The sequence below is a fragment of the Echinops telfairi genome, unplaced genomic scaffold (genome assembly GCF_000313985.2).
Source record: "Echinops telfairi isolate 266 unplaced genomic scaffold, ASM31398v2 ScPeMD7_7469;HRSCAF=8507_0, whole genome shotgun sequence".
NCBI lineage: Eukaryota > Metazoa > Chordata > Mammalia > Afrosoricida > Tenrecidae > Echinops > Echinops telfairi.
In genome coordinates this window covers 57,232,670-57,255,316 of record NW_022111372.1, presented here as the reverse complement: position 1 = coordinate 57,255,316, position 22,647 = coordinate 57,232,670, and the positions used below count along the sequence as shown (strand labels likewise).

At 43.7% G+C, this 22,647-nt stretch overlaps 1 protein-coding gene across 1 annotated transcript in view; it reads left to right on the top strand.

The window, feature by feature from the left end:
* The window catches only part of RANBP17 (RAN binding protein 17), a 403,303-nt gene that overhangs the window by 359,828 nt on the left and 20,828 nt on the right, over positions 1-22,647 (top strand). The window contains exon 24 of the mRNA XM_004697128.2: positions 9,227-9,393. Coding sequence (XP_004697185.2) covers positions 9,227-9,393 — 167 coding nt within the window. The remainder of the gene's footprint in view (positions 1-9,226; positions 9,394-22,647) is intronic.

The following is a 22,647-nucleotide window of genomic DNA, read 5'->3' as shown; positions in this document are numbered from 1 at the left end:
GTCCTTTGCCCACCTCTCAAGTGGGCATTTAGTTTTTTTCTTTTTGGAAGCTAACAGAGTATTGTAGATTTTAGTAACAAGGCCTTTGTCTGATGTGTCATTGCTAAAGATGTTTTCCCAGTCCATGGCCTCTCTTAATACTCTTGGTGAATTCTTTCGATGTACACAGGTGTTTTATCTTCAGTATATCCCATTTGTCAATTTGTGCCTCCTCTGTGTTTGTGTCCTTCCCTATTTCTGATAGCCTATGTATTCCCTGTGCCAAAGTTCTCAAGTTGGTCCCAATTCCCTCATTGATGGCCCTTATCGTTTGGGGTTTAACTTCAAGGTCTGATCTTCAGTTTTTAAAGACTCTTGTGACTACAGAGAACCCACTCAGATAATCCCCGATAATCTATTTTAGAACAACAGATTAGTAACTCCAAGTTCCCTTTCCCACCTAACATGGCATATTCATGAATTCTGATGACTAGAACATGGACATACTTGCCTAAAACATAGCATATAGTTGGGCTATACCTTCGTATAAAATCTGACAATCTGTTTCATTAGTGTTTCAACCACTTATGATTAATGTAACTATCAGTATGCTTAAATATCCAGTATTGTTACTTATTTTCTCTTTATCTCATTGGTCTAGGTTCCGTTTTCAATTTGCAGCCCTTTTTTGTTGTGGTGGTGAAACGCCACCAAGCCAGTTCTGACCCTTAGGGACACTGGGTGCAACAGAGGAAACTGTGCCCTGTCCTGTGCCATTCTCACGATTGGTATGGTTGAGCCCGTTGTTGCAGCCACTGTGTTGATCCATCTAGTTGAGGGTCTCCTTTTTTTCTTTTTTTTTTTTTTTTGCTGACCCTCTACTTCAATAACAAGTGTGAGGATGGTACAGGGATGGGCAATGTTCTGTGGTACATAAATTCCTCAGAGTCAGAGCTGACTTGATGGTATCTAGTAACAACTGCTTTACCGTGCTTGATGTCCAGTTCCAGGACCTGTTTCCTCCCGGTCACATGTCTAAATTATGTCAGACAAAGCCTCAACCTCCTCAATTCTAAGGGATGTTGTGGCTGTACTTCTTCCAAGATAGATCTGTTTGTTCTGTTAGTCCATGGTACTTTCAGTATTCTTTGCCAACACCATAATTCAAATGTATCGATTCTTCTGTGTCCTTCCATATTCATTATTCAGCTTTCACATGCAAATGAGGCTATTGAAATGCATATGGTCATGGTTTGGGTCAGGTGGGGTTTTGTTTCTTATTTTTAGTCATTTTGCCTATTGTGATTATGATCAGAGTGGTTGTGGAGTTAGCAGTGGCCAGACATAACTAGTTCTGATCTTGGGCTTGTGGAGGCTGTGATTTGTGGGGCCACTAGACCTGTGACTGATTGCTCGAGCCTTTGATTTCCTTCACTCTTCTTTGCCCCAAATGGGTAGAGACCAATAGTTTGTATCTTAAATAGTCACAGACAACTGTTTTCTTTTCTTTTTTTGACCCCACCCTCCCAGTATCACCACTCTCACCACTAGTCCTGAAGGGATCAGCTGCCCTGGATTCCCTGTGTTTCCAGTTCCTATCTGTACCAGTGTACATCCTCTGGTCTAGCCGGATTTGTGAGGTAGAATTGGGATCATGATAGTGGGGTGGGGGGTGGGGGGGGAGGAAGCATTTAGGAACTAGAGGAAAGTTGTATGTTTCATCATTGCTACACTGCACCCTGACTGGCTCATCTCCTCCCCGCGACCCTTCTGTAAGGGGATGTAGTAAACAAATGTTCTTCTCAACATAATGCACAACCCTTTCAAATTGCTAGCTAACCTTTCCAGCTATTGCTGTTAATTCCATCCCAGATAGATAGTTCTTGAAAGAACACAATTTCTGAGGATAGACCAACAACTGTTTTCAATCCCATTTGCTGTTCACCAAAATAGAATGTAGAACATTGAAGTCTTTCTGGACACTATTCTGCCCGCTAATGTAGATATCCCCTAGGACTGTGGTCCTAAACCTTGACGCTCAGGGGCTCAGTTCCTCACGGTATGCACGTAGGGCTAGAAATCTGCATAACTTTGCCCTTTGTGTGCTCTACTACATATCTGGATATGTACAAGGAAGTATGTAGAAATTGGGGGGGGGGGCGGTGTACTCTCCACATCGTCCCTTGCCTGTTCAGATTATACATGTATATCCACAAATAATTATTGTTTGATATTACTGTTATTGCAGGATTGTGTGGGTAACAATAGTTGCCATTGGTGTCTTCTGCTCTTGTGGACCTCCCAGTGCCTTTCTTTGCCTTGGTCATGTTGTGCTGACCTCCCCCTACCTGTATATCCCCTTCCCCTTTACTCTAGTTAATGCAGATCTACTATCTAGTTTGTAATTTTAACCCTCACTCCCTCCTATCCCTAGTAACCTTTCCCTCATCAAAAAACATTTCGTATGTAAACTTTGGGGGTGGGGCGGCGGTAATCAGTGGAGTAAGAGTTTCTTATTTAATGTTTGACCATTATTGCAGCCATTGTGTTAACTGCAGCTCATCAAGGTCCTTCTTCATCCTTTGCTGCCCTTTGATTTTATCAAGCATGATGTCCTTCTCCGGGGATTGAGCTCTCTTGATAACATGTCCAAAGTATGTGAGACCAAGTTTCATTGTCCTTTCCTTTAAGGAGCAGTCTGACTGTACTTCGTGTGTAAACTTTTTCTGGACTTTTTATATTCGTGATCTCGTCCAGTGTATGTTCTTCTGTGATTGACTTCTTTCACTCAGCATAATATGGTGCATCCATATTGTGAGATGTTTTGCAGATTGATTGTTACTCTTTAATGTTGCATAGTATTCCATTGTGTGTATGTACCATAGTTGCTTATCCATTCATCCATTGGTGGATACTTAAATTGTTTCTATCTCTGTGTTATTGTGAATAATACTATGGTAAGCAAACATAGCTATGTGTGTATATCTAACTGATGGCACGCCTCTTATTTCTTGAGGATATATATACCTAGGAATACTGCTGGATCATATGATAACTTCAATTTCTAACTTTTTAAGAAAGTGTCATATTCGTTTCTATAATAAGTACCTTTTTACTGTCCCACGAGCATTGTCCGAGAGTTCCAATCTCCCCACACCCTCACCATCACTTTTTTTCTGGGTGGTTTTGTTTTCTGTCTGCCTGCCTGTTTGTTTTTATCATTGCTATTGCTATTATCGCCTGGGTGAGATGATATCTTATTTTGATTTGCATCTCTCTAATAGCCAGTGATCACAAGCATCTCTTCATGTATTTGTTGGCTGCCTGAATGTCTTCTTTGGTGAAGTGTCTGTTCATGTCTGGGTCTTCTCTTCTTGGCCTGCAGCCTGGAAGCTGCCTCTAGGCAGTAAGCTTGAGCAGCCGTAAGTATTACCTCATTTGTTTCCCTCTTCTCTGGTTTAATAGTCCTGCGCTGCTTGTTGTCCAATAATTGAAAACCGTTGTTTCATATATTTTGTCCTATTTTCTAGTTGTTTTTGACAGGAGAGCAATTCTCGTTGCAGTTAATCCTTGATGGACAGAGGTAGAAGTCTTGTTGTCTTTTACTATTACAGTTTGGCCTTACATTCTTTTATCTCACATCATAGTCTTGCTGAGGAGTTTGTTGTTGCTCAAAGAATCTACATTCTTAAGAAGGCTTTGGGGATTTTTGACAAGACGGCATTGTGCTGGGAATGCTCCTTGGATGTAAGTCCGGGTGCTGCCGCTTCCTCACTGTGTCACTGTTACACCTGTGCTGGCACTGGGGGTGGCATGTGTCTCTTTGACTTATCTCCATCTCAGAGCCACCCTGCCTTCCCAAACTGGCTTCGGTGCTCGAATAGCTCGATGTGTCCTCATTTCTTCCTTGATGGCAGGCTTCTCAAGGAGAGGAACCGTGTCTAAGTCACAAGTGCTTCATATCTAGCAAGTGCGCAATAACTGTTTACCGAGAGCATTGATTAGGTATTTCTCGAGGTGCATGCAGGTGAGTGCGCTGTGGCTCAGAAAAGTGAAACAACGTGCCTAAGATGATACTACCATTATGTGCCTGATTGAAGAGCCCTTTCTGACCCAAACCCATTTCTCTCTACCACATCACCCTAGGACCACCGCATAAAAGTCCCAGTTTTGTTGCTGGTAGAACAACAGCCTCTCATAAGAAGGCTTCAAAAAGTTTATGGAAAAATTCCAGTATCTTTTAATTCAACATTTCCATGAATTGTTTAAGTCCCTTGTATTGTTATTAACGAGGGGTGCCCAAAAAAAAAAAAAGGGAAAAACTCCACTTGGTGGTATGCATTTTTCCCACTAGGCAAGCATCCAGTAACTCGCTCTGAGTTAGTGCATCCAGTGGCATCGCCTGGGAAGGTTCTCTCTCACTGATCAGAGTGAATTTTTTTGTAAAAGCAGTTTTGCTGGAACCTTGGTTCTTTGTGATAGCCAATTTAAGAGAAATTTTGTTTCCTGCTCGGGAAAAATTACACAGAAACTGTTGAGATGTTGAGCACAGAAAAAAAAACAACCTCAAGTGTACACGTGGTTTTCTCATTTCAAAAAAGGCAAAATGTCAATTGATGACAAACCTCATTCTGGACATCTGTCAACTTCCTGAACAGATGAAAATGTCAACTCGTAGGACATTTGGAATTCATTCCACCAGGTCAGACTGTTAATCAAGCTTTCTATTTAGAGGTTCTGAAAAGATTGGGTAACCATGTGTGACAAAAAAGGCCTGATTTGTTGCAGGCTGGGGGCTGGTTTTGCCACCAGGACAAAGCACCTGCTCACACAATGATCTCAGTGTACCCTTTTTGGGCAAAACAACTCAGGATGGCTCTCTTGCCCCACACACCTTACTCACCTGACCTCGCTCCATCAACTTCTTTTTGTTTCCACAAATGAAGAGAAACATGAAAAGACAGAGATTTGACAACACAGAAGAGGTGAAGGAAAAAAAATGAGGGAGGTGCTGTCAGCCATCCAAACAGATGAGTTTGAAAAATGTTTCCAAGAATGGAATTGCAGATTTGGTAAATGTAGTAAGTGTAATGGAGAGTACTTTGACGGTGATAAGGTTGTTTGTAACAAAAAAAAACACAGCATTGCAAATAAAAATTCCATTTTTTTTAGTACCTCCGTAAAGCCATAGGACAACTCTAGCAGATTGATAATGCCCAGTGTGTTTAATAAAAAAAATTTAGGGGCAGTGTTGAAAGTAGCCACTTGGGTTTCTCTTTTTCCAGCAATGATAAATTTGCCAAGAAGCTTTTTATAGGTATTGTTTGGGTTACAAGCAGGCTTTATTTTTATTGAAGTCTCAATAGGAAAAGTGAGAGGGAGTACTGTATAGAAAATATGAATCACTAGTAAGAGTAGTAACGAGCCTAATATGCTTACCATGCTACAAAATATGGTCTAATTAATCATCGTTCATTAGCGCTGTAATTTCAGGTCAGTTCTTAAGATGGGAAAAGAGGAAGGTGAAGGGCAAAAGAGATTATATTTTGGGGTCTTTAATCACCCATACTCTTACACAAAGAAACTCAGCACAAGGCTTACAAAAAGCTACTCTTAATTAGTGATAGTTCTCAATTCATTTATTCAACAATTAACCATCGTGCACATATTATGTGCCACGTACCATTCTAGACCTTGAGATGGTGCAAAAGGGCACAGAACAAACAAGGTGTGTGCTGTGTGTGTTCCTGTGATTGCCGCATTCTAGCTGGGAGAGGTAAGTAGTAAATAAGCACACAAGTATGGAAATACCAAGCAACAATGATTGTTAAGCAGGGATTAAAGTAGAGCAGTGGGTGCAGAGCCTGGGTAAAAGTAGTCACCGGGGGTTCTGCAGGTTGTCCGTCGCTGGGAGCTGCTAGGAGAACGTTCTAAGCAGAAGGAACAGATAACATGATGTTCAACAAGGAAAGGTAAAGGGCAACCAAAAAGTTGAACTAACCAGAGACTGCCAACTCTTCCTTCGTGACGTTTATGATTAATGCAGCACATGTAAAGATTAGAAGAGGATATGTTATTATTTTGAACGCAGTGTGTAAGTGAATGGTGTGTGTGATACGAATGTAATGTGGGAGTAAAATATTCAGGAAATATTTAGACCTGGTACATGTGTTTCTGCCACCAAAGATAATACTGCAAAGGTGAGAAGGCAATGGAGCTGAGGCAGTGAGATAGTCAGTCCTGGTGTTTAAGGGACTGCAATATCCAGGGGAAAGTGGCAATTGAAAAACCTGCCGTGGAAAAGGAAGCTGATTTGATGCACTTACTGATGAAAGTCAAAGACTCCAGCCTTCAGTACGGGTTACACCTGAACATCAAGAGAACTACCATTCTTACAAGGAGGCCAACAAAAATGGAAGTTGTCAAGGATTTCACATTACTTAGAGGAACAATGAACACTCATGGAAGCAGCAATCAAGAAATTAAATGACATATTGCACTGGGCAAAAGACCTCTTTTAAATCTTTTTTTAAAAGATATCGCTTTGATGACTGGGTGCACCTGACCCAAGCCCAAGTCTCCATTGTCACTTGGTAAAGCATGAGAAAGCCAGATAGTGAAAGGAAGGTTGAGGAAGAACGAACACATTGTAATTACGGTGTTGGCAAAGGACACTGACTATGCCATGAACTGCCAGGAGAGCGAACAGATCACTCTTGGAGGGAGGTACTGCCAGAATGCTCTGTAGAAGCAAGGATAAGGAGACTCTTCTCACTTCTTGGGACACATATCAGGAGGGATCAATCAGTGGAAAGGACGTCAGGCTTGGTAAAGCAGAGGGTCAGCAAAAACAAAGACTCTCCGTGAGAAAGATCCACACAGCAGGTACATACCAGTTGTGAGGATGACGGGGTTCTGGGCAGTGTTTCATTCTGTTGGACGTAGGGCCACTGTGAGCCAACTCAGCTGCAACTAACAGCAGCATGGTGAGTCGGGCACTCCGGGACACACAACATCTTGTTTTCCCACATCTTGCAAAGTAGGTAGTGCTAAGTACATTCACTGCGGTGTAAATGGAAGCACAGTGAAGTCAGACATCTCAAAAATAGATTCAAACCTAGATCCACCTGTTTCTAAAAATGACCGCCTCACCCATTCACTTCTGAAATGGCCCTTCAGACCATCTCTTTCCAAAAGCTTTCTCCTCCTTTCTTCTGCACGGAGAAGGTTTTGAGCCAAAGCCAAATTCCTGCTCAGCCAACTTCTCGTTTTTCCTGCCTCTCAGTTAAGCAACTCTTTCCTACATAGTTAACTTTTCAGAACCGCTCTCTATGATGGGTCTCGGTGAGCTGGAGGCCTATTAATGATGCATGCACTTCCTCTGGAGCCTGGTTGCAGGAGGGAAAGAGCACGTGGTTTTTTTCAGTGCCAAACAAGTTGCTAGAGAGGGCAAAGTGCCTGGTAGGCTTAAAAATTATTCTCAAAATTACCTAAGTAATGACTGGAATTCTCTGTAAAGGATTCTAAACACCAAGATCTAGAACAAAACATGAACATTCATGACTTCTGCCCATTCTTTGATATCAGGAAAATTTCCTTACTTGAATGTAGCACAGTAACTTGAGCTGCAAATAAGGAAAGCCAATAATGATAGATATTCCTTAGTACTATGCATTCTGGTTTTCACCAGATGTCCCCTGATCCTGGTGATTCCACTGTCTTAAGTCTACCCTGAAATAACATTTATCCTTTTCAAAGCCCCTAACCATAAATCAGCTCTAATGGAAGCTCTTCTTCTTGCTTTTATTGCAAGGATATATGCTCCAACCTTCAGGTCTAAATTGTTTACCTGGCTTTTTCACAGCTGACTCAGTGGATTAGACCTTTTAATGCAACCTGCATGGCATGTGGTCGCCAAAGCTACATGAAGTCTTTATAATTTTTGTATGATTGATAGCATATTGCTCTTCACAGTGAGGGCAGTCATATCTATTTCCTGCTCGCTTCCTCTTGTAGATGTTAAGTTACTTAATCTGTTTACTTTCATGATTGGGACTTCAAAGGAATAAATGTAAAACAGAAAAGCAATCAGGCTCTAAAAGTCTACATCTTGACTCCCAGGCCTGTGTGGGTTCCTCAGCACTCAGTTATCTCCTGCTCCTTCTTTTCACAAAGTAGCCCAGCCCTCTTGTCCTCACAAACCGTAGTATTAAGGAAAAAGAAATCTCTCTTAAAGACCTCATAGCTCCAGGGTTTTCTGAGACTCTTTTGGACCTTCATTCAGCCCCTGATGATACCGCAGCAGTTACCATTAAGTACGTACAGGGGAACTACAGTAAGTTGGTGGGAAAATAGAATGAAAGGATCATGGGGTGGGTTGGTTTTTCGCATGCTCCATTAGGTAATTGGACTAAGTGTTGACACACCAACCCTGCGACTTCCTCTCCCCTGCTTCCCCTTCCACCTTTGGTAACCACCTTTGGTTGACTGTGGTGAAATCAACATGCTGAAATTAGGACTCTTCCATCCACTTCTGTCTTAACTCCCACCGAATCATTGGGTGGGACCATGCAAACCAGGTGTAGGGGACTCTAACTCTGAGATTGTCCAGTTTTGCCCTTTCCTCTGTCTGTAATATTGAAGCATCCCAAAAGCAGGAAGAGAGAATTCCTGGGACTGTCAAGGAAGAGGAACCACCAGCAGAGCACATCCTTTCAAGATCCCTGCCTGACCTGGCCGAGCTCGGAGGAGTGGCCGTGCAGAGACAGAACAGTGGGCAGGCTTCCCTGCCCACAGGACAGAGTAGAGGCCAGGAGATCATGAAAGCCAAGGGCCAGAGAAGCATGGCTGCTGGCTGAAGAAAGGTGCTCCTCTGGACTAGAGATTGTATCCTTAATATTTTATGATCCTGACTTGTGATAATCTCTTGATTTCCGTAATAAAACCTCATAATCCTAAGTATCCTCTGAGTTCTGTGTGGCCATTGGAATCCAGCAGAGAAGTCGAGTCTGTGGGAGGAATGGTTGGTGTCAGAATAAAGTAGAAGGAGGATGGAGGCTAGAGGCATGTCTGTGACTTCTGCCTTACGGCTCTTGGCCTTGGACTAGTGTAGAGATAGATTCTCCTCCTTACTGGAATGGGGCGGAGGGGGGTGTCAATGTGGCCCCCTCCTGTCGTTTCTTTTCACCGTCAAAGAATGTTCCTTGTAGTGTGAAAACCTTTGAATTCTCAATTGTTGTTTGTGCAGATACAGTTGTCTCCTCCAGCTGCTGCACCAGTTTAGACTACATCGTCACCTACCTCTTCAAGCACCTAGCCAAAGAGGGCAAGAAGCCACTCCGAAGCAGAGAGACCACGCAGGCCGGGCATAGACTCTTACATTTTATGCAGCAAAACCCAGATGTTCTGCAGCAGGTAACTGGTGGTGGGTCACCGGGTTAAAGAGCCTTGGCCTCCCAGACACGAACCTGGCCCATGACTAATAATTCATTCACAAGTAACACTGCTGCTGAAAGTAGAGGCGTGTGCTGCCTCTGGATCACGTCCAGAGCTCTAGGTGGTGCTTCACCTCCACAAAGCTAGCACTCAGAAAGATAGAATAGCTTTTTCAGAGAAACACAGGGTCAACCTGGAACTACCACCAGTCAACCTCTGATCTCCTCCTAATGCGTCTGGCACTGCCATCCTCTTTTGCTGTGTGAATACTCTGGTGTGTTCCTGGGCTCTGCCCTGTGCTAGAAACTCTTCATTCGTCGCGTCATAGTTGGTACGATCCCATTTTCAGAGTAAGTCAACGTTCTGATCTGTTAGATAGGGTTCTTATAAGCGCGTCTAACTAATAAGAACCCAAACTGTGATGTCTTTCTGTTGCAATGTTTTCTAAGTGACTGATGTGAGGCTGGCCCAGGACCGTGCAGTGTTTCCTTCTGATGTGCATAGGGTCGCTATGGGTTGGAACCGACTGATGGCACCTAACCACAACAACAATATGCTAAAGTTAATTAGGAAAAAATATTTCTAAAAACCATAGTAATAGCTTGCATTAAAAAATGTGAATATATGTGGGAAATATTTTTAAGATAATAGAGTTTTTCTGTGAAGATACCATCACTATATTATTTTAATTCCACTAGATTTGGAAGAATATGTCCTCACACTTTTAAGTTATTTTTTTTCTTTGCCAAATCATATCCACAAATTGATTAAACAGTGTCTCACTACATGATCATTCACCATCTTATATATCACCTGCAATCAGAAAAATGTCACGCTGTGTAGAGAAATAACAATAATAAAATGGGACGGCAATGTCATTTTTGACTCATTTGTGATCATGTTTCCCTTACTTGGTTCTTTTCTGTGGAGGTAGAGGCAATTTAGATGATGTGAAGCAAGGGTAAAAATAGGCTGTAACTATGACCCTGGAACTGTGTTATGACAAGTTGGCTGTACAGTCAAGGAAGAGAAAGGTAACTTGTGTTTATTGAGGACTTACAATGTACAATGTGCAAGAACCATGAAGACTAATAGACATGCCCTTTTTCCTTAACAAATATCTTTTCAGGTAAGCCAGAAAGACAAGTAACTGGCCAGCTGACTGATGATTTCATTATAATATAATCGTATATGGATAACAGAGCCCTGGTGGAGTTAGTCTGCTAACTGCAAGGTCAGCAGTTCAAAACCACCAGCTGCTCTGCGTGAGAAAGATGAGGCTTTCTACCACTGTAAAGATTGAGAGTCTCGGAAACCCTGAGGGGAAGTTGTCCTCTGCCCCGGAGGGTCACTGAGCCAGGGTGGACTTGAGGGCAGTGAGTTCATAGGGATGCACGTGTGAGTGACATTGGAGGAAGGGGACTATCACAGGATTTTCTCATTTTGGTCCCACAAGCGTCCTGAACTATAAATATAATCGTTCCCATTTTGTGGATGCGTAAATTGAGGTGTTGAGAGATTCAACTGGAAGAGAATGAAGTGGGATATGAACCAGTGGCTGTCTGAATCAAAGGCCCATGTCCTTGTCACTTACACTGTTGGTTCTCAAGGATATACCGTAGTTGCTGAGGAAATCAGCTGAGATTCACCCGGAAGACCTGCTCAAACAGGCATGCTATTAAGATTTGGGTTCACCCGTCCTGCCCTCTTCCTACCCTGCCCCCTGCAGTGGCCACCAGTCATAGCCCTCAAGTGTTGTGGCGTGGGGAAGAGTAAGGACCACTGGAGACAAGAACTACTCATGGCCAGGGTCAGACCCAGCCCCCACCCACCATGGCAAGCAGCAAGCTCACCACCCAGTCCCTCCTGCCAGCACTCTCAGCAATAATCACAGTAGTGCCCTGTCAACTTGGGCAGAAACTTTTAAGATGGTAGAAAATTTTAGCAAAAATCAATGAGACTGTGGTCCTGGACCAAATACCAGCAGACTGTGCGGAGCAAGCAGTGTGGTTGCGCAAGAGATGGTCAGGCTTGTCTTCACTCAGAGTTGCCCTGCCTTTGTTGGTTTAAGTCCTTAGTTCCTGTGTTAATATGACTTGGTAATCCTTCACTTTACAGCATGTGACTAAGTAGTGCTATATCCTTATTAACAGTGGAATACATTCTATTTATTTGGATTGTTTCAAATATGAATGACTGGTCTCTGGTAGTCAGCATGAATATGATTTGCATTAGCACTAGGTTAGATCATCTGGAGTGCCTCTGATGTCAACTGTTGGGTAGAGTAATACCTGACATCATCTCCTTAGGTCACTGACAACTTTGACCTCTATTCTTATGCACAGTTTCTATCGTCTCAAAAGCTCTTTTGAATTGATTTGAAATTTTGACTCTTCCCTTTATGAGGCAGTAAAATTGATAATTATTCAGATGGGAACTGTGCACTGAGTGAAAAATCAATTCCACCCGCTCTCTGCTGCGTATAAAATTACTTCTGAGTCGGCTGGACTGAACGGATGGCCGGAGTGAAAGCAGCAGGCAGGAGTAGTGGGAAGAATTAGCCGGACAGAGCTAATAGCCTGGAGGGATGGACTTGGAAAAGAGGGAGTGGGCCAGTTGGGGGTTATTATGAGCAGGGATGGGGCCCATTGATCATCTGTTTACACCAGCTTATCCAGACCTTATAAATCAGCCCTGAAGAGCAGCAGAACCCAAGATTCGTCCGCTTGCCAGAGGGACTCTGTATTAGATTATTCTCATTTTCACTCTCAGATGAAAAGTAAGCCATTGATTATTCATTGGTTGCCCATTAAGTGCTGTTTTTATCGAGGATTTGCCTATCACAGAAGGTAATGAACAAGGGTGCTGCCTCCTAGCTCGAGGTTTCGGTTTCCAAGGCATCTGTGTCGGTTAAGTAATGCCTAACCCTATTAAAAGGAAGAGGTTACAAATTGCTTAACAGCGCTGAAAAACTAGACCCTAATGACTAATTGTGCCCGGAGTTTAGAGAGGGTTTGTCAGCTCTTTAAACTAAACTGATGCAATGATACTGCAATTATTTACTAGTTTGAGCGGGTCCCAGCCCCCACCCCTCTCAACCTGGACCTATTTTGCCGGAGGCCTAATTGCATGAAGAGAGTGTCGTTTCCAAATTGCAGAAGTGATCTCCTCAAGTTTCCATAGTAAACCAGCCATGAACCTGTAGAAAGGGGTTTGGGGCTTGTGTGCAACAGCCTGGGAAAGACATTTAAGTGCCTCGCACTTGGACGTGGCTTTTCATCTTAGATGTTTACACAAAAACATTCTCCCAATCAGCCGTCGTCCATGTCTCACAAACAAATCCGGCTTTAAAAGCAGTAAAATCTGGTCCGTTTGAAGACCCATGGCACTGAGCTTCATCTATTTCAAGTTAGAGCTAGATTTCTCAGCAGCATTGCTTTGACTTGACTGTGCAGTAGCTCCCAGTGACACAGACAGGGAAGAGACTCCCCAAGCCTTGTCATGTCATTCGGAGGATAGGCTAGACTTGTAAGAGCAAACCAATAGTAACAGGCACCATAATTTCAGAGGTCACATTTCTGTGAAAAGTTTTCCGTCGTGGGTCATGGTAAGTGTTTGCATCTATAACCCAGAGACCAGCATCCCTTTATTTCTATTCCAGAGTGAAAGGTTTGCCCAACTGAGCTAAATTAAGGAGAATATGCCCTAGAACTGGAAGTGTGTTTGAGAGATACAGCAAACGCTTTTCTGAGATTCTAAGGACGCTAATGCAGAATGCTGCTCTAGCCCAGAATCTCAGTGGAAAGGGGTTTCTCTAAAAAGGAGTAATGCATGCCACAGAAGTAGAACAAGAAAGCCGGGTGTGTCCATAATATTGATTCTGTTATGCAGCAAACTTATTAATGAGGTACTTTTAGCAATTATGGTTTCCAAAAACGGCATACAATGAGCATAGGAATTGGAACATTGAGGTTTGAATTTACTCACCCTTCAGCTGTTTATCTACTTGGCTCAAGCCAGCTGCACTAAAAACTCAAATAATTATTATTCTCATTCTCTCTTTTTTTTGCTAACATGGCATTTAACTACAAATTGTGAAGAGCTGTCAGAAGCTATAAGAATCATACTTCAGAAGGGACATAAGCCGAGAGAACATTCGCCCTTTTCCTCAATCCGTCAGTCAATCAATGAGAATTGCTTTTGTATAGTGCTCTTCATGACATGCGTCCCAAAGTGAATTACAGCAAAAGGGAAATCATCTGCTCTTTTTTCATTCCTGTGTTTAGATTGAAACGAGATTGCTCAACATTTTGACATACTATACAAGACATCTTTCATACTGAAGAGTCCATTCCATAATACTAAGTAGGAGAAAGTGCAGTCGTGTATTTAACCGATGGTGAGACTTCAGCCAGGAGAACCTCAGCAAGCTGCTCACCATGCAGAACACTTAAGCAGATGAATCTATTCACATCTCTTATCCTCATAAAAAAATTAGCCAGATTTGCCAGTGCTAATAATAAAGACATTTCTCGTGATCCTTAAATAGAAACTCTGCCCTCCCTGTAACCCATTAGCTCAGTCCAGTTGATTTGCAACTTAATGATCAAAACTATGACAATAGATTGATATCAGAAACACAAGCTAAAAGAATATTCACAACTGCATCCAAGGAAGGCGTGGACTTAAAAGGGAGAAGCCAGGAATATGTCACTAGGTGCTTCAAAAGGAAAACCGGAGCGTGAATTTCATGACAAATCGGTTTTTTATTGCACATGCTGCCTCAGTCTTGGTCGTCTTCACAGCAAATGATGCATGTATCTCTCACACACATGCATACATAGCACACAAACACACCCACTTATATCAGACCCACTACCTTCAAGTCAATCCCAACTCTTTAAAAAAAGAAGAGACAGAGAGAAGTAACGCCTGAAACCTATTGCCACCAAGCCAGTTCCAGGTTCTAGTGATCCTGTGGCTGTCAAACATGGAGCAGACCACCTCATCTTTCTACTGAAAAGCGGTTAGTGGCCCTGAGCTGTTGACCTTGAGGTTAGCACCCTACTGTCAAGCCCAGGGTCCCTTGCTGTACACACACATACGTAGAATTTTAAAAACGCTGTCATCCACTTGATTCCCCAAGACCTGGTAGAGCTGCTCCCATGGGTCTCTGAGACTGTAAATTTTTGCAGGAGTGGACAATCTCATCTCTCTCCTGCTTAACCCAGTGCACCACGACTCATATATATATTTATGTGTGGGTGCACAAATGCACATACATACACATGTATGTACATATATACATAAAATAAGGAAATATCATACTGCCAAATTTTAATTGCTTCCTCGGTGCAAGCACTACCTGAGCTCTTTTTGTAATGTGCATAAATGGATTTAATCACCACAGTTTAGGAAGCTGAAGTACTGTCATTTTTCAGATTAAAAAAATACAAAACAAAACAAAAACAAAAAATACAAAACAGGCACAGAAAGACTAAGTAACTCTCACAAGGTCAAGTAGTTCGTGGAAAAACTAAACTTGCAGCCCAGGTCTATTTAACTCGAGTTCACATGCTTAACTACAAAGCTTTCTGCCCCTTCCGTTTGTTTGGTGGGTGCTAATCTGAAAATGCATGTATGTTTTGAGCACTACCAGTGAGGCAAGTTGAGCTTTCAGTAAGTCCCACTGGGGCCATCTTTGGGGTAGAGTGATTTAGAAGAGTCACCCTATCCCCCAACTTTGTGCTGCCGACAGGACGAGACAGATGGGCAGTGACCCAAGGAGGCAGCGAGCAAGGGCGCGGGAGGTTGCTCTGCCAGCTGGTGCAGAAAATGCCCTGTGGCTCTCCGTGGCGGAGCCAGAGCGCCTGCTCTCTTCTACATCCCTGCTCGTTCATTCTCGAGCCAGCAGTGAGGTACACACATTAGCAGGAGATGCATCCATCAGGAGGTCAGAGGCAAATAAGTTAACTGCCTCATAATACTCTTTTGTGACTTTCCTCTGAAGTAGCTCTTGAGGCTTACGTTCGCCTGATTGCTGTAGGCCCGCATCAGTATGGCAGCTGCAGACTGAAGCTCAGGACTATGGCATGTGCTTCCCATCAGCCCCTCGTCCCTGTAGAACACCACTTGCAAGCCATGAGAGAGCCCTTTTCTAAAAGAAGCTCCTGGGAGTGAGCCTGGGTAGTAGTGTTCGCAGTTGTTCCTAAGGGCCTCTCCCATGGGCCACTGAGCCTCTGGCACCTAGCTTCCTCCGAAAGTCACCTCCCTCTCCTGGCCATTCCACAGGGCATCACAGGGAGAGTACCATGATGAATCAGGTAGACTTGGAAGAACCTGAAGTTGAGAACACATCTCTGACTGAAGGGGGCAGCCTTGACTCTCTGCTGCCTTCTAAGAAGATGTAAAACAGTATTGCTAGAGAGATTAATGAGATAACCAGATTTTAAAATATTGTCACTGATTAAAAGTTCAAAGGAAAATAAAAAGTACTCTATGAAGGGGTCTTCAAAAAATGTATGGAAAACTGGAATTCAAAGGTACCTGGGTTATCCATGTGCTTTTTGAAGCACCCCCATGTAAGCCCGGCTCCCAGTTGGCCACCTCTGCGTCATGTAACTTCCTGGCACTTCAGAGCAAAGGGGACTCCCAGCGCCTGACCCCTGGGGTGGATCTCTGGCAGGTGTGGGGCTGAGTACTGCTATGGCAGTATTCTTATTTCCCCTCTACTTTTGACTTGTTTTTAAAACGTGGTTGCTTCACTCGTGCACACAATAACTTCCTAGTTATGGTCTCTCTAGAAACCTAAAAGGGGCACCATCTCACATTTTCAGTTGACTCTTTGCATAATAACATACTGAAGGGAACGAATAACAGAAATGTGGGTGAAGGGGGACAACAGACCGTATAAGACACAAGATAATAATAACAACAGTGTATGATTGATCAAGGATTCACAAGGGTGGGAGGGTGAAAAAGAGGAGCTGATACCAAGGGCTCAAGTAGAAAATGTTTTGCAAATGATGGCAGCATATGCACAAATGTGCTTGATACAATTGATAGAATAGTGTAAGAGCACCCAATTAAATGGTTTTTAAAAATTAAAAAGTAATATAATAACAGGCTTTGAGGTTTTGAAACACCATCTTCCAAACTTTTTCCTTCCTTAAAATAACCAGGTTTGTTTGAGATAAAAATTCAAGGTTAAGGGTGTGTGTGTGTGTGTGTGTGTGTGTGTGTGTGTGTGTACACATATACAATTGAATTGCTAGGGATCAAATCAGAAAGACTACCAATGGGAAAAAGTGAAAACGTATAGCAGCCTGGTGGTAAACGTCCAGAAGGCAGTAAAAACTCGTTAAGAACAGAGAATATTTTATCCCCTGTAAAGATCTGTTTAAGAAGCTAATGTTCACAATTTTAAAATTATTTGTGTCCATCCATCTTTAGAAGGTTGATTCTAGTCAGATCCTCAATTAACTTATTACCCTTTTCTGTTTTGAATTGTTTTTCATGTATGATAAACATACTTGTGGAATAACTTTTTCAACTGTAACCCAAAAAACCATGTACTTTAAAAGGGAAAAGCCAATTAAAATGGAACTCTCTTCTTGCGCTACAGGCCAACAAAGTAATGTTCTGGCCCTAAGAATAACGATTTTTACAGAGGGCAGCGGCTGTCTGCAAAGCACACCGAATCAGGAATCCGTTTTCAGAAGGAGAGTCGTCAGGCAGTGGCTTTGGGTAGCAGGTCTAGAATGGACCTTTGCTACTCCATAATAAACCAAACGCTAATGCGAGACAGGACTGTCTCATCACACCCGACAATAGCCCGGCTGACATTTCACCAGGAATCTCCCAAGCGTGTGGGAGGAGAGAAGGGTACCCCAGTGCTGTCCCCGGGGCTCACGCGGCCAGTGAAGCTGGTGTTCTGCGCCTCTCTCCAGGACATGTGTTCTCCTGCCTCTCGGCACCGTGTACCCATGTGATCCATGGACAGCATAGCGTGCCTTCTTAATTGAAAGGGATGGAAAGCCACCAGATGTAGCCCAAACCAGCAGAGAGTTGGGTGACTAAGCAACAGCCAAGACACCATATTGAGTGAGCCAGAATCCAGTCTCCAAGCCATTTATTTCAACCAGTGACAGTACATTTAAACTCCTGTGCCTCAGCATTGATTGATGGTTTAATATCATATATAATTTTTTTAATGAAGGAAAACCATTTAAATGTGTTACCATTTGCACTGGTATTCTCTTATGTACATAACTGCATTTAATCATTATGGGGATTGGTTTTCTACTTGTGTAATTTGTATCCAAGAAATCACTGTCAGAGCCATCTCATGCTGTTGCCGGAATGGTGCAGCGCCGTCTTCCCGAGCAGATTCATTCTCTCCTGCACGTAATTAAGAGTGCCGAAGCCCTCGCCGCCACCACACAGGAATTCCGTGTTTACATTTCTGAAAATGAAAAATGAGCCGCAGTGTGCTTGTTCAGGCACCCATTTTCTGGGCCTGTGATATTTAAGTACCTTAGTTTTGTACCCGTGCATGATTTGAAGAGTTTGATTTTAAGACTTTTAATATTAAAATGCATAATAAAATTTTATTATCTAATTACATGAGGGTTTAGCCTCTTATTAAAGTTGCTAAATCAGGCCTAGATTAGCACCATAATGGCACAGTTTGACACAGAACACGCAAAAGTCAAGTTTGAGGGGGAGGCGAGTTGGGGGCCTTTTTTGTGGTTGGATGCAAGGGGCCATCTCCCACCCACCCCCTCCTTGCACACATGCACACACACACAAAGCAGGGTAAAATGCATGTATGAAAACAAACAAGGGGCAATTTGGGACGCAGAGAAGGAGTGGAGGTGTCGGTCTAGGACAGTACCCTTAGGCAAGGCAGCTGGTATATGCAGCCTTTTGTTTATCTGCTACTGGTTTATGTAGCCTTTAGGCCGGCACCAGAAACAATCACTCCTACAGGGTCAGCTGCTGGTCAGAAGCAAAGTAAGAAAAGATTTTGCGTCTAAACGCGGCAGCCATAATTTCTGTACAGCTGGCACCTGCTACTGGTGCACAGCATGAAGGTGAAAGGTCAAAGAGGCAGTTGTTCCAAACTCAAGAATGGCTTAAAGGGACTTGTAGATTAATCTGCTTTATTAACTTCTGTATATTAGATAACTATTGCTGTGAATGACAGTACATCTTTTTGAATAAGTGGCATCTCTTTCTCTTTTAAATTAGCTTTTGAGTAATGAATATTAAATAGAAAGCATTTCAGGGGTAATTAAATGAAAACAGAATGATGTCATTTTACAATTATATTTGTATGTTTATAGAATAGGGAAATTAGAATGTTTTCCACGGAGCTGGGAGGAGAGAAAAAGAGCTAGTTCTTCGTGAAGGATATGGAATAAATAGTCACGTGCCCCTTAGCCTTTGTCCTTAAACGGAAAATCCATGGTGGTTTCCAGCGAAGCACAAAGTCACTGGGGGCCAGAGGCTTCGTTTGGCATCCCCAGGGCTCCCAGTGTTCTCCTTCTGAATTAAAGTGACTGCAATCTGTCACCAGTCTTTCACCCACAGTTCAGCACAGTCAGTTTTGCCATTAGTCTACAGCAACTGTTCTCAGAAGAGCAAGGAGGTGGTTAAAAAAAAAAAGAGCAACGGCCATGCCTTTTCCTGCACACTCCCATGAAGCAGATGCAGAGCATCTCGTGGGCAGAAGAGCGGAGCTTCACCCAGGTGTGGCCCAGGAACAATTAGGCATGCTTCATAGCAGCCTCACCAAGTGCGGCGAGGGCAACCTAACGTGCTTTCCAGCTTCTTCCTGAATCGGGATGGGCATGACGAGGTACCATTGTCGATTGAGACAAAAGTAATCCACTGAATTTATCCTCCTTTAATGCCTCTGTACTGATCATTTCTAACCCTTTAACTATGAGAGACAACTCTGAGAAGTTGTAAGTTGTTTAACAACTTACATGGTCTGCCGACTCCCCGCGGATCCCGTTTTGGCTCTTTGGCTGGGGTCCGTGGATCTGTTTGTTGGTTGGCTTTGTGCAGAAGTCTCAGAAAACAGACCGCACTGCAGATGGTAGCTGCGTTGCTTTATGCCCACTCAGCGCAGTGGCAGCATTACCTATCTCTCACAAACTGATGCTTGAAGAGTTAACTTTGAGTTTGGTTTTGGGGTCCTTTTAATAATTTTATTGGCATGCAGTTCACCTATCATGCAATTCAGTAGTTCAGTCATCTTACAAAGAGTTGTTGATGTGTTAGGAGTGTCACTGGAGCTCTTTGACACAAGTCCAGCCTGTCTGTTCTGCTCAGGCCTTCTGTGACACTCGAAGGTGACCCCTGAGTTCATCATCCTGTCCTCAGCCCAAAAGTCCCCAGAGAGCATCCAAGAGCGGCTGGGTACCTTGAGCAGAAAGGATCCAGGGGGGAAGCATTGCCTTCCCTGACCACTCCAAGGGTGAGAACCTTCACACCTCTTCTCGGGGAGCTAGGTGTTTCCTCCAGGACTCCTCTAGGAAGAGGTCACCCCCCCCCCCAACACACAGACACACACACACACTTAGCCGTCAGTTTGTCTTGCTGTGGTACCTTGTGTATTGCTGTGTTATTGTGTACCTTACGTACTTTGGGCATGTTGTCAGGAGAGACCAGTACTCAGAGAAAGACAATCGTGCTTGGTAAAGTGGAAGGGCAGCGAAAGAGGAAGGCCCTCAAGGAGATGGAGTGCCACAGTGGCTGCAACAGTGGCTCAAGCATGGCACCATTGTGAAGATGGAGCAGGACTGGGCAGTCTTGTTTCCTGTTGTGTATAGGGTGGCTGTGGGTCAGAACCGTCGCATAACAACAAGAGGTCCCTGTAGAAAGGGAACCTCAAACTCAGAATTAGGATAATAAATGACTACGATGAAAAAGAAATAGAAACAGTTATGTGCTAGGCTCTGGGCTAAGTGCTTTACAAACGCATACATGGTACTCAGTGAGGTCAATATGTTTATCTCCATTGTATAACCAAAATAACTGTATTGTAAGGCACCTGGCATCAGACAGTTAGTAAGTAGAAGACTTTGTTCTTCACCGGTTCACAGTACTGCTCAGGGACCTACCTGTCAACCAGATTAGAGGGGAAGTGAGAGGTGTGAAGGGCGAGACACGCATACAACCCGCCACCCTGTGCTCAGGTCCTTCCTCATAAACCTGGATGGAGCCTAGGGCCTCCTTTTGTGAGAAGTGATTGGAGAAGGGCGAGTCTCGGGTGTCTGCTGACTACCTGCTGACTCAGAATCTCTCGCTCATGATTTAGAAATCTGGGCTTGCAACTTGTGCATTAAATTCGAGGCCTCTCCTGTATAGAGGACTTGAAACTCAAACGCTATGGGAAAGCCATGCTCTGCCCTCTAGTTGGAGAGGCAGGCACCCAAGCTGAGTTTCTCAGATCAGGGAGCGAGCAGCCCAGGGAGACTCCTAGAGAGGGGCTGGCTGATGCCCCCCGAAGCCTGGCTGCGCTCACCCGGGTCCCCCGGTCACCGTCTTGGGTTGGGCCTTTGTTGGGTCTGAGCTAGTTGCTGTCCTCACGACTCAGAGAAGTGGCAGGCCACAGGAGCCTGGGGGCATGGACCCAGTCTACACAGAGCAGGGGAAACGCGGTGGGCGTCCTGATAGGCACCAGATAGCTCTTTCTTTGTGTCCTTGAGCAGGCATACCTATCACGGCGAAAGTCTTCCTAGGAAACCCCAAACCCCAAACGTCCTTTCACAAGGGTATAGTTGATTTTGAGGAGCCTGCTGACTCAAGTTTCCGGGCACGTTGTCTGTGGAGCCCAGTGCGTCCCCTTTCTCCAGCTCAACCTTCAGCGGCCTGAGTGGGGCATGCGTGCCTTCATTTTGATGCTCGGCCCCAACCTGGGCCTCCTTTCACCCAGTCCTCCTGCGCTGGCAAGAGTGAAAAGAAGCCTCATAACTCTTCCTACCTACGGCCTCTCTGAATTCTCAAAGGAATCAGAATGGATTGGGCCGATAGGGGTGTTTTTTCACTCTGGAATATAAATACATCAATAGCTTTCCTCTCCCCGTAACTAAGGTCACAACCTTGGAAACCCCAGGGGGCAGTTCTCCTTTGTCCTCTAGGGTCCCTTTGTCAGAACGGAGGTATGGTTCCTTGGTGCTTTGGGTTGTTTTTTTTCATTATAACCAAGATTCTCTTGGCTGCAGATCTCACAGTTGTCACCACACCAAGGCTTCTCGGAGCCTTAAGTAACCCTTCCGTCCTGGCAGCCCTTAATCCCGTCACCCCCATCCAAGGGAGACGGCAGAGTAAGTGACAACCTGATCTTTCTGCCATCGGGTTGAAGTCAACCCGCCTCTTGACTTTCCGAGACTGTAATTCTTTACAGAAGTAGAATGACTGGTCTCTCTCCCACAGAGCGGCTAGTGGTTTTGAACTGTTGACCTTGCAGTTAGCAGTCCAACACTTGACCACACCACTGGGTTCTTTGTATTTCCTGAGAGAAAGGCACAGTGTAGAGTGAGAGTTGGCTTAATGGTCATGTGACTTTTCTGTATATGTACTTGAAATGTAAACTATATGAAGTTCTCTCTGGCTCTGAGTGCTGGAGATGGGAATCGCACTCAGATAGTTTTTGTTTGCTTTTTTAATCATTTTATTGGGAGCTCTTACAGCTCTTACCACAACCCATATACACATCCATTGTATCAAGCACATTTGTACAAATGTTGCCATCATCATTCTCAAAATATTTGCTTTCTATGTGAGTCCTTGGTATCAGCTCATTTTCCCCCCCGCTTCCCCACTCTCCCTAATGAACCCTTGATAATTTATCTTTCACCCACTTTTCTGTTGTCTATCCCCCTGGGAGGGGGTTATAGGTAGATCATTGTGATCATTTCCCCTTTTCTCCCACCACCTTCCCCTTCCCCTCCTGGTTTCTTTTTTTTTTTTTGCTTGAAATGTTTAAAAAAACAAAACAAAAACACATACACACACACACAAAAGAAAAAAAAAGATATAAGATTGTATTTTTGTTGTTGTTTTTGCTTTTTTTTGTTTTGCTTTTGTTTTTGTTTCTTTTAACATTTTATTAGGGGCTCATGCAACTGTTATCCCAATCCATACACACATCAATTGTGTAAAGCGCATTTGTACATCGTTTCTCAAAACATTTTCTCTCCATTTAAACCCCCGACATTA